The sequence below is a fragment of the Sinocyclocheilus anshuiensis genome, unplaced genomic scaffold (assembly GCF_001515605.1).
Source record: "Sinocyclocheilus anshuiensis isolate Anshui unplaced genomic scaffold, SAMN03320099.WGS_v1.1 scaffold758, whole genome shotgun sequence".
In the NCBI taxonomy this organism is placed as follows: Eukaryota; Metazoa; Chordata; class Actinopteri; order Cypriniformes; family Cyprinidae; genus Sinocyclocheilus; species Sinocyclocheilus anshuiensis.
In genome coordinates, this window is record NW_015548126.1 from 1,458,977 (window position 1) to 1,472,293 (window position 13,317).

General features: G+C 34.2%; 1 protein-coding gene across 1 annotated transcript in view; it reads left to right on the forward strand.

Annotated features, from left to right (window-relative positions):
• LOC107704765 (isoprenoid synthase domain-containing protein-like) overlaps positions 1-2,726 on the forward strand; it is a 34,425-nt gene extending 31,699 nt beyond the window's left edge. The window contains exon 10 of the mRNA XM_016507771.1: positions 2,327-2,726. Coding sequence (XP_016363257.1) covers positions 2,327-2,431 — 105 coding nt within the window. The 3' untranslated portion in view covers positions 2,432-2,726. The remainder of the gene's footprint in view (positions 1-2,326) is intronic.
• Positions 2,727-13,317: the final 10,591 nt, after the last annotated feature.

A 13,317-nucleotide genomic window follows, 5' to 3' on the forward strand; every position in this document is an offset into this window, starting at 1 on the left:
AATCAAAAAAAAAAAAAAGACAGACAATCTCTCACTGCTCTTGACTAAATCACTTTTGTAACTTTGATAAGAAATATATATTTAATTTGCACAGTGAAGAATATGCCGTTTTTATTCATTTGATGACTTTATACAATGTATGTAGCATTTCTTATTTATTTATTCTACTGTAGTTTTTTATCTTATTGGTTGTAATTAGTTTCTTATTCTTATTTAATCAGTGACTGTTTACTTGTCTTTAGTAAGCTTGAGGTTTTTTTTTTTTTTAGGTTAGTATTAGTTTTCTGTGATTTTGACACCCACTGGTGACAAGAATCATGAAATTTCTCAAAAATTTTGATATCAAAAAGACCTTATTTAAAGCTAAATTAACTATATCATGGTATATATCATTACCATGAAATAAAATTACTCATATTGTGATAAGATTTTGGTCATATCGCCCACCCCTATTTTCAACCACTGAATCAATCGCTTAACCTGTTTACTCCAGTGTGACATCCCCTAAATTAATGCACTGTATTTTTCCCACCACATTTTAATTTAAAATATATTGAGCTTAGCATTTTTATCCTTTTTATGGATTGATGTTTTTTTTATAGACCACAACACACTTCAGAGTAAAATCAATTTTCATTTAGTGTGTTGACTCAAACTCAACAGTATTATTATCTTGTTTTTCTCCACATGTGTCACTGTGATTTTTCAATGTCATGGCAGCTCAAATACGTTCCAGCCAAGAAATAAGTTGTTGATCCGCTGCTTGCTTATTACATGTGAGTCATATTTTGCTACTCATTGGAAACATGAGACTTACACCGGCTTAAACCTTTGATCCTTGTTGGTGATCTTCTGTTCAGAAAAGAAAATTCCCATATATTATTTTCCCAGTAGGACTGTCGTGTCACACCAATAACAAAACAGGCCACATCAGTAATGTTGTCATTAGCTGTGGTCAAGTAGGCGAGCTTTTCGTCTTTCTACGTTTGTAAATATTCCACAAACATTGTGCTATTTTCCGTGAACCCGAGTTTTACATGTGGGTGGCAATCAGGTTGGGGCCATTTGTTCTTCATTTCCTGACTAAACAAACAGACGGAGGTCATTCTTCATTGGTTTAGACCTCATTACAGCGTGTTATCTGATGATATGCCGATATAGGAATTTATGCCATAAACTTTCTTGCTATATTTGAATTGTGTGTGAAATCTGTCTGTGAAGTAGCTGTCATTAGCTGAAGGGTAGGAGGATTTCAGTTGACCGCTTGCAGATGTTTTGGCTCCTTACCCAGAGTTTTGTACCCATAATTAAGTAAGGGAACAGTGACTGTATTACACAAGGAAAATCAAGGAGCCTCCTCTTCGTTTCAATCCTTTTTTTTTGTTCTTTTCTTTTCCAAATTGCCTCCAAATTAAGATTAAAAAGCAGTGCACATTGCAGAGCTGCTGAAGTTCAGGAGCCGCTGCAGTTTGACCAATTAATCGTGATCTTGTTTTTTTCACAAATTTTCTTAATCACTAGATTTTAGTTTATTTCATCCTCCTGCTTACAAATTGAATCCTGTGGAGTTAACTGTGGAAAATATGTGTAATGATACTCAGGTTAAGAACATCTTATCCATGGATTTGAGAATTTGGAAGTGAGAGGAGAAAACAGCTACTGTGAAAAAGAGAAAAGAGTGACTCGTTAAAAAAAAAGTAGTAACAGTTGTGGAAATCATTAAGTTGAAAGTCGAAAGTCAACCACAAGCGTTACGTTATTAAATTGAGAGTTTTTTTAAATAAGTTATTTTTAAACTATCTATCTATCTATCTATCTATCTATCTATCTATCCATCTATCTATCGAAATAATAATCTGAAGCATACCTGAAAGGAAGTTGTTAAAGAAAACCAAGATTTTGGTCCAACATCAGCTGAAAAGTGCAGATTTTCTTTTTCTAATGTGGTTTGTACATCTAACTAAACAGAGATGGCGAGATGAGAAGACCAGAAGAGTTGTGCTGCAATTAATCACTGATGCAAAAGCACAAAGTCTTGGTGGCATGAAGACATTAAGAGAACAGACCCCAAAATCTTAGACAAAAGACATGAAAACAAAACCTGAAACCCTGTGAGCACAATAGGAGGCCTGCCCTTTTTTTCTTGGGCTGCCAAATATCATGGTCGGTAACTTGTCTGCTGATGAGAAAACTGGAAAAAAGCACAGGTCCACTCGCATTTGATTATTTTGAGCACATCTGTTTGTGTATTCAAGTGTCTTTATATATATATATATATATATATATATATATATATATATATGTGTGTGTGTGTGTGTTCTTTCAGGTGCCAGAGCAGTGGGAGAGATCTGTGGAGAGACTCACTCAAATCACAGTCGCCCTCATCAGAGACAGAAATGCTGCTCTCACTGGGCAGCTGCTTCATGCCTGAAACTGAAGCATGAGAAGATGCGTTACTGTAGACAACCAGAATGCAGCCTGTGCAGCCTAAAAGGTCAAAGAACATTTGCAATTGAAGGCATTTCAGTATAAAATAAATTACAAACAATGAATGACGGTGGGGCTGACAGCCATTGTTTGGATCAACTGATTGATTTGATTCTTTAGGTAAGATTTCAAGGTAGTAATTTTTAACTCAGAATTGAATTTGCCTGGTTTGCCTAGGCTCATGTACATCAGTACACAAGCACAATCAAACACCTCTCTGAATCCTTACATATATTTGTTTGTAAAAATAAATTTTGTTTAATAAAACAAATTAAAATAACTGTATCTCTGTTTTAGTTTTTTTTAGTTTCTTTTAAGCTTACCTTTGGGGGCTTAATCTTGTCATTGAAAGCTTGGTCTCACATTTAGGTTGTCTCTATATTTAATGAAATGCTGCCATCTTGTGGAGGGGTATGAAAATCATAGTCACAGTTGGTAATTGTATTGATTTGACATCACAACCTAAAATCTCTTCAGTAAACTGTGTACATTTCTTTAGTTTAAATTTTTTAATCATTATTATTTCTAACAGTATTTCTATTCGCATAGAGCAGACAATCTGATTCTTGAAGCTGAAGGATCAAGGAAATCTTTTCTTGAAGAGATTGTTGTGATGTGATCAATTGTATTTAAAGTTTTAGGTCAGTAAATGTTTTTTTGTAAAGAAATGTATTACTTTTAGGATTAAAAGTGACATATTTTTACGTTATATTTATACTTCAAATAAATTCTGTTCTAAACGTTCTATTCATCAAAGAATTCATCAAATTTAAATATATTTATTTTTTCCCTACATTTTTTAAACAAATATAAATTTCCATACATTAATTTCTTCCCTTCCTTCAAATACTAAACGCACTGTTGTCATGAATATGTTTTTTTTTTTTCAGATGATGTTAAACTTGCGGTTTCCTATTACCCTGACCCTAAAAATCCTTTGCAGGCCTCCTTATGTGATGCAGATCATGAGCTCTCCAATTTATTCTGTGGGCCGACTTTACACCCACTCAACTGGGAAGGCCCTGGTGACCACATTTCATAAATTTAGCTGTTTTTATAGCTTAACCCCTGTCTGACGAAAACAGAATCCCGGACGAGCCCCCGAATTTGCCTTCTTGACTCTTTCTCCTGTGCGCACCGCAGATTGCTAATTGATTATGGCCTTGTGCTTCCTCTCCAATGAGCATGCGATAATTGTGGCGGGTTGTTAAAGTCACTTCCTGTGTCTGAGTGTTGGCTCAATGTGAAAGCTTTCTACAGGCAGACCAATCAGGAGCTTGTTCTTGCCGTTTTAGTTTCCATGGCGTGAATGGCCGACAACCCCATTTTTTTATAACTTGACACTGTTTACTCAATCTTAGCATGTCTTGAGTTATTTCTACAATTTTAGTTCTAGTGAAAATATGCAACCACTTTGGTTCTTCATTCATTCAAACAAACAAAGTTTCTGTCACCTCTTGCATAACTTTTCTCGCTTATCCAAACTCTCTATTTTTTTAGCGGTGTAATTCGTTCCACATTTCTGCATGTACACATCTGAAGGTGAGTGCGTTGGTTTTTCGGTTGCCAGCGGGGTACCGAGAGTGTATCTCTGTGTGAAGTCTGAGGTTTTGACTGAGATGGATTAACCTTTCAGATGTTCAGCAACATGTCATGGACATTTCTGGAAAAACTTAAGATGGAGCAAGAGTGAGAGGATCAGGTTTACACTTTATCCTTTTGACTTTGATTGCATGGACAAAGGGGAAATGACCATATCAATATTTTGGATGATGGCCAATTACAATAAAACATACACTACCATTCAAAAGTCTCACCAAGGCTGCTTTTATTTAAACAAAAATGCTGCAAAAATGAAATATTATTAGTATTCAAAACAAAACATCTATTTGAATATATTTTACAGATTTATTACTGTGACGGCAAAGCAGACATTACTCTAGTGTCATGATACAGTGATTTTTCAGGATTCTTTCATTTAAAGAGCAAAGTTTATGTGAAATAGTAATATTTTGTAACATTACAAATGTGTTTACGGTCATTTTTGACTAATTTAATGCATTGTTTGCCGAGTATGAAGTATTCATTTCTTAAAAAAACAATATATAGCTATGTTTACATAAAAAATTTGGAAAATATACCCTATCTACACTTCTGTTTAGTTATTTCATGCTTAAATTGTAGATGAGGCATTTTTGCCAGTTTGATAAAGCCAGTTACAACTGTTGAAGTCTATGAAAGATGATCACAGCCTAATATAATATTGATAGATTTTTCTGTTATTTATCTGGTTTTCCCCATGTTACACACCAGCATCCTCTGAGGCTGCAGTACAATGGCATGTCTGGATTAGTTTTGGACAATATGATTCATGTTCATTTGCTCGTACAGCTCTGAGAGTTCGCGTGAAACGTTCTGAGAAAACCACTAACCAGGAACAGCTGTGAAACGGTCAAGTAAGCGCTCGCCATATTTATGCATGAGAGAGGTTTCACGCGTTTTCCTCTGGCGGAGCTGCACCATGTAAAATGCATGTGGTGCTGGGGTAGATGAGGCTTATGGCAGGGTTTTGCTCCATTCTTGACATTCATCAGTTTCTTATGGTTTTCTTGCAGATTTTCTGGTGAAGTTTTCTGGCTCGTATCATGGGGCTGGAACTTTCGAGGTTTGTAAGACCAAGAAGACAAATTCTTCCCTCATGTTTTATGGAAATGTTTAATGTAGCATCTTAGAAAAAGACCTTCATGTCCAGTTGGAGATTACTAGTGACTTCTGTTTTTATTACAGTGTTTTGTTTTTTTTTAATTTATAAATTATATTATTAAAAAACATTTCATTATTTATTATTTTTTATTATTTTTTATTATTATTAGTTCCCTTTTGTGTTAAATAAAAGCATGTATTTGAGCATTTACATGGTTCCAGATGGATGAATAGACATGGACTTCTTTGTTGCCAGAGAACAAATCAGGTGCACAACTATAAGAAATATTTACTGTTAGACAAGATATGAATGCATTACAAAGGGTTTCATGCTATATATTATTATGTAAGCTAAATATTATTTAGGAAGAGAAACTGAGACCTGAAGCAGGCTAGACTTTTGAACACCACAGTTCTAAACCCTTTACAATTTGTTTCAACTGTAGAAAATACAATGACGATAAGTTTTGATACAAATGTGAATGAGCTTCTTTTGCTTGATGTTTCTGAATGAAACTTGAGTATCAGTGTAAGCTGAAGAGAGGTGAACCCTTTTCTCAAATATGCCTTGTGGTCTGTTCAGTTGCCTCCTACTGGTTTGCAAAGATGATTAATGACCGAACATCACTCAAATTCAGCACCTCTCTCCTGTGAAATCAGAGCGACCCTCTTGAGAACCATTTGCATGCCCGACACGTGTAAATTAGATTTTGTGAAGGCTTTTGTTGTGTTTGTTTTGGCCATGTTTCATAGTTACTCTAAATTGTCATTTCCTAGGCCAAGTTGATGATGAAGGCATCAACATTAACGGCAGTGTTTCCTCTGATTTTCCTTTAAATAATTTTTATTAATTCACCTAAAAATTTAAATTCTTTGATTTACTCACCTTCATGTAGTTCCAAATCTGTGATGTTCCTTTATTTAGTGAAATACAAAAAAAAAAAAAAAAGTTATCTTGAGCAATGTTTCAAATGTTTTTATCCTTGACAATGGAAGTTAATGGGGTCCTAAACACTATGGACAAAAAAATCATTTTTCTAAATACCTTTTATGTTCAAAAACTTGCCAATGACGTCTCTCCGTATTGTGTAGTCACAGCGTGGTACAAAGCACAATTACAGCAAGCATTTTTAAATCCTGACGCCTGTGATTTCACAGATGTGTTTTTGTCAGCACACCATCGGGTGTAACAAAATCCTGTCTGACAGCCATTTAGGTCATTTCCTCTCTTTAAGACCCCATATTACAGCTCTCTAAAGGTAAAGGCTGCCCAGCGTGTCACCTGGCGAAATTGGGAATGTTGGGTAATCTAATTAGAGGGCAGGACGGGGGCCCATGGGGCCACAGACTGTGGTGAAGCAGGGAAACACTCGCCCTAAAGCTGCACACCGCAGGCTGGCTGTGGTAATGTCTGAGAGGCTAATTCTTCCTCATGAGGAAAAACAGGACCTTTTCTGGAGGGGACAGACACATCCCTGCTCCGACCACAGAGATAGAGAATCACTGACCCTTTGTGGAGTGAGTCAGTCTATTCCAGTCAGAATAAGGGTTGTTAGTTTTTACTAGTAACAGAAAAGAAAAAAAAGTTACACTAAATTTGACCATATTCAGTAAAAATGATATTTTATTTAACGGGATGATACATGTAATTTGATTGAAGAATTGTGGTTTCGGTAGTGAAAGTATTATATATTATTATATATATATATATAGTAGAATATGACCATTGTTGTTTGTTTAGAGTAAAATATATTTTTTATTCTTCTTTGTCTTTTCTTGGTAAATAAATAACACAAGTTAGCATATGATTTACAATGGAAAAACTGTAAAAAGACCATTTTTATAATTTATCCCCTTGTATTATTATACACCATGGTGTTTTGTTATATATTTAGATAATTTATTTGTTTGATGTTTATTGCATTATTGCATTGTTTATTGTTCATATAAAACCAGTTATGATGGCTTTAAATCATTATGTGGCTTTTTATTTTACCACTTGTTTTATAGCAGTTATTTAAGGAAATTATAATGTACAAAGCAGATTTATAGTTCAGGTAGGTTGGTAGAGTAATTAATTCCTGCTTGAAAAGTCTTCACCAGATTTTTACTATCATTTTAAAATTATATAACATAATAATTGTAAATTTAACAATAGATATATATGTCTTGTTGATGTTTATTGCATTATTTATTTTGAAAACATTATGTGGCATTTCATTTTACCACCTATATTATGGCAAGTAAATTTCAATGTACATAGAAAATTTAAGTAGATATAGTTAATTCTTGAAAGGTTTTGTCAGCAGATATTTAAAAATGTATTTATTAATTAATTTTTATAAAAAATTTTTTTTTACAGTGAACATACTGGGAAAAAAACTGGACCGGATGGTATAAAAGAAAAGAAAGAGAGCATGAAGCAATGCATAAATACAGAAAGAGAGGGTACGACAGGAGTGATTTATGTCCTGCTATTGAGAAACTAAAATAAATCCAAACTCTGTGAGAGAAACATACAGTTCGGACCATAAAACACAAGACATGCTCAGCCGCTTTCCCTGCCTTAACCTCAGAAGCTTACGCTCCCTCTCCACAATGTCAAAGCCAATAATTTAGGTTTTTGTCCTTTAGGATATTATCTGAGTTGGAAAGGATGTTGTTTTCTTCAGCCCAAGTTTGTTGTAAAGGGAATTCTGTTTGAGTTTTGGAGGTCTGTTTTATATAATCAGATCAGTAGTCATTTTTGTTCGCATTGTGAGTCTCTTTTGTTGGTGTCGCAAAACATTAGGTTGTGGTGCTCATTTTGGAGGTGCAGGTTTGCATCTGGCCTTTGCCAGGTGTTTATCTGCGATGATAAATGCTAAACTATAGCTCAATCCGTGATAAGCCCATTTTATTTTGACTAATCAAAAGGCTCGATAAATGCGATACACTTCATTTAGAGAGAAAATAGCACAGTGTGGGGCGTTTGATCAACATTATTTACACAGTACGCCACAACTGTGGCAAAAGCATCGAGGGATTCAGAGGCCTTCGTGATAACTTTGATATGCACACACTCAGAGACACGTTCATTATCTGCTTCCGCCTGTCTTTTTAAACTGTTTATTTATGAAGGTGGAAGGATAATGATGTCTTGATTACACAGCAACAGGATTTGCCTTTGTGCGCTCTGTGACTGATGTGAAAGTGTGAGAGTGCAGTAAATAATTCATCTGCTTGATTTGTGACGCTGTCAGCACAGTTTGTTGCTCTCAGGAACAGAACACCAGATTGAGATGGGAGAATCCACGAGATTCAAGGCTGGCATTCCTTGAGAAAGAAAAGAAAAGAGGATATATTCTGTAACGATTGTTTATAACGATCGTTTTGCACTTTTTAAAAACTTTTTATGGAAAGAAAAGTATCTAAAATGCAATATATTTAAAAAAATATAGGCTACAGTAAAATCTATGGAAGCTAATTTCTGCCACAGGATAAAAACTAAAAAAAGGTAATTGCATCTTTTTGTCTCACAATTCTGAGAAGTCAGAATTGCGAAATATAAACTCAGAATTCTGAGAGAAAAGTCATAATTGGGAAATGTGAACTCCGAATTCAGGAAAAAAAAGTCAAAATTGTGAAATGTAAACTCAGAATTGGGAAATATAAACGCAGAATTCTGAGAGAAAAGTCATAATTGGGGAATGTGAACTCAGAATTCAGGAAAAAAGTCAGAATTGTGAAATGTAAACTCAGAATTGGGAAATATAAACTCAGAATTCTGAGAGAAAAGTCATAATTGGGGATGTGAACTCAGAATTCAGAAAAAAGTCAGAATTGAGAGATGTAAACGCAGAATTGCGAAATGTAAACTCAGAATTCTGAGTTTGTCTCGCAATTCTGACTTGTTTCTGTATTCTGAGTTTACATTTCACAATAAGTTAACATCTCGCAATTCTGACTTTTTCTGCATTCTGAGTTTACAATTTGCAATTTTTTTTGAGTTAACATCTTGCATTTATTGACTTTTTTTCTGAATTTACATTTCACAATTCTATGTTAAATCTCGCAAGTCTGACTTTTTTTTCAAAAAAAAAATCTGATCTTGCAATTCTTGCCATTTTTTTTCTGCCATGGATTTTTTTTTTTTTTTAAAAAGGTAATTGCAGATTTATCACAATATTTTTTTCTCGCATTTGCGACAAGTTTATAGCTCACTTTTCACAAAAAAAAAACCTGACAGTATCTTGCAAATCCGTTTTTTTTTTTTTTTCAGAATTGAGAGAAAAAAAATCTGAATTGTGAGATATAAACTCCTGTGGCAGAAACAAGCTTCTATAGTTGTTATGCTTAAAATTTTCGCGGAAACTATGATACTTTCTTTTTTCCATATTCTTTGATGAATAGAAACAGAACAGTATTTTATTTAACATAGAAACCTTTTAACATCGGAAAAGTCTTTTTTTGTCACTTTCGATCAATTGAATGTGTCCTTGCTGAATACAAGTAGCCTATTAATTTCTTTGCAAAAAAAACCAAACAAACAGTTTTAGTAGATGATATGATGGCTGTGACTCAAACTACACAGATCTGTCCTTGTGGGCCCAAATTTACACCCCATGCTTTCCAGGCATCTCTTTATAGCTGCTTTTTTACACACGCTTTGTGATCCTTAGCATTTCCGCTACATCCACGTGCGGTTGACTCCATTTCCTGTGAAAATGTCTTGGAATCTAGAGTTTAGATTTTTCCTGCTTTGTTCTGCCTTGGAAAGCGGGCTAACACATGCTTGGCAAATGTCTGTTCGAATGTCCAAATTCCAGTGAAAGTAGAGACTTGTTTCATTGTTTCGTAATGCAGTTCTAATGAAGCACGCTCACGTCCCTTCGAGATCGTCCTACGCTTCGCTTTCCGGTGAGAAGTTATTCTACGCCCCCGTCTGTCTGACAAAACTCCCTATTGTTCCTTAAATCATGAATTGTATTCAAACTCGGCCAAGTGACCTGACAATGAGAGATGTCTCCGTGAAGTGAAGTTCCACTGAATTTTTTGTGCGTTACAGTCATCCACATCTGTAATATGCAGGGAAATGGCCTATTATAAGAAAGTTTTATAGAGACTTTCTTTTTGTCCCCACGAATATTCCTCATCTCTCTCTCGGACAAGCCAGGCAGATGTTGGGTCAGACAGGAAGTTAAGGAGATCCTTAATGAATCTCTGGAGAGGGTCTGGATAGGGGCTGGACCTGGATCTGTCTCTTCGGTTTAAAGCTTACGTTTCATTCTCCTGCCCTGCTTATGTAACCCTCATACGCTCAGTAAAACTCGCCTGAGATTCATCATGTGTCAAAAAAAACTCGGGCCAGAGCAAGCGATGGTGCGACTGATACTAATATGAAACAAAGGGTGCTGAAATCACTGGATTTTTAGTGGTTCTGACTGTTTGCTCATACAAATCCTTAACATCATGTCTTTTTTATTACAGCAACTTGACATTTTGAATCATTTTGCTGTCAACAAGTTGAAATTGATTCATCATTCTGTATATTATTACGGTGTGCATAATCAGAATGACAATGCTAACTCAGTAGGATTCACTGATAGTTGGATATTTCCCACAGTACCTTACTTACAGAGATCATGAATGAAAGAGATCTTATGCTGATTTTACTGCTAATCCTCATATGTATGTCTATTTCATTTCAAACTAGGGTCCAGGCTAATAATTTTAATGAATATATTTTTTAAAAATCTGTAAAAGGATAAAAAAATGATATATGCGTATAATATACATATAATATTAACATACTGTTTAAAGGTTTGAGGTTTTAAAAAATGTTTTTGAAAGTCTCATGCTCACCAAGGCTGCCTTTCTTTGAGCTAAAATACAGTAAAACCGTAATTTTCTGATAAAAATGTTTTTGAAAGTCTCTTATGCTCACCAAGGCTGCCTTTCTTTGAGCTAAAATACAGTAAAACCGTAATTTTCTGAAATATTATTACAATTTAAAATAAGTGCTTTCTATTAGAATTTATTTTAAAATGTAATTTATTCCTGTGAGGCAAAGCCCAATTTTCAGCAACATAACTCCAGTCTTCAGTGTCACATGATCCTTCAGAAATCATTCTAATATGCTTATTTTGTTTAAACATTTCTTATTATATCAATATTTCATCATTTATTTGAAAGAGGAAAGTCTTTTCTGTCACTGATCGATTTAATGCATCCTCGTTGAATAAAAGTAATTTCATTTTTTTAAACTTATAATTTGATAATATTACTGTTTCATTTTGCTTTCTAATTTTTCTTTCTTGCTTTAATTATTGTAAATTTATTGTGTATTTACACTGCTGTTCAAAAGTTTGGGATCAGTAAGATTTGATCATTTTTAAATAAGCTTCTTACGATCATCAAGGCTGTATCTATTTGATGAAAAATACAGAAAAAACTGTAATTTTGTGAAATATTACTGCAATTTAAAATAACAGTTTTCTATTTTAATATAATTTATTGCTGTGAAGCAAAGCTGAATTCAGACTTCAGTGTCTCATGATCCTTCAGAAATCATATTAGAATATTAGAATGATTTCTGAAGGATCGTTCCGCGCTGCGTCACAGAAATAAATGATATTTTAAAGCATTTTAAAATAGGAAACCAATATTAGAAATTGCAATAATATTTCACAATATTACTTTTTTTCTGTATTTTTGATCAAATTGATGAGCATAAGAGAAACTCATTAAAAACATAAAAAAAATCTTACTGATCCCAAACTTTTGAATGGCAGTGTATTTATTATTGAAAAGCTGTATTTGCAGGTTTAGACATGTAATATTATTTATTTCTTTAACACAGAATTAATGAGTCTTTATAAATGAAAATATATAGCAGCTTTTATATTTTACTAAGGGGTCTCGCGCAAGGGAATCATTTTATTTGAGGGTCTTTGGCATCGAAAGCTTTAAAAACCCCAAAAGATTCCATGCAATGTCTGTCAAGATCTAAATAGGACAAAGATACTTTAAAAACTTTAAAATCTTGAAAATTAATTAATATTTGTGGCTGCAATATTTTGTGGCAACTCAAAATTTCTCCATTTGTGTTCCAGAAAAATTTATGCCATACAGGTTTGGATGAGGGTGAGTAAATAGTTTTTTTTTTTCAGTATTTTTAAGTGACCTATTCTTAAGCAGGTACACATTTGCCAACACACTTTGACATGTCTTTGCAGAACGCCGTCTGAGGAGACACAAGTCCAGCGCTGACTGATCTGGCAGGAGCGATCGGAACTTTCAAGTGGATGCCGAAGTGTTTCAATATCCTTCTATTGTCCCGAGCCTGCGTCACGACCCTTGCTCGAGGATGGAGATGGGATTGAGTTAGAGTTGGCTATTAAACAGCAGGCTTGATTAGAGGATGATGGGATTGTCCTGCAGAAAAATGGGGAAATGCTCAAGAGCTCCACTTCCCACTCTCAGGCAAGAACAGCCAGAGTAATGCCTCCCTTGAGAACTCCTGTGTGTGCGTGTGTGTGTTTGACCCCAGTGAGGACAAAATATGCATGGGTCAGTGAGTTCTGCTGGGCTGGATCACAGTATGACTGACAGAATAAGGAGGTTAACCTGCTATTTTAGCTTGGCTCTGTCTTGACGGGTGATGCGCGTCTGTTTAATGGAAATTATGTTTGCCGTACCAAAGAGGCGTTTAGTGGTAGCGTATCCGCCACTGTGGACAAACATAATTATGCTGTCAATTTATATCACAGTATTTTTTTATATTTTTTATTTAATGTCTCTTAAATATAAAACAGTTGCTGACAACAGAAAAAAGTAATAATAAAAAAAAAATTATAAAAAATAAATAATTGATCAAATAAACATAAAATTATCAAAAGGAGATGAGATTATATGATCTATTGATAGAAAATTAAATTTTTAATTAAATAATTAATTTAACTGTAATATTTAATATTATTACATTTCATAAACTTAAATTTTTTTTTTTAGAATTTAATTTAATATAAAAAATCTGCGCACCACTGATACTTACATCATCACAAAAAGTATCTATTATTGTTATTATATTTTTCAGTATAAAAAGAGGGGAAAAAACTTTTTGTGATCATTGAAGTTTGAGTAGTG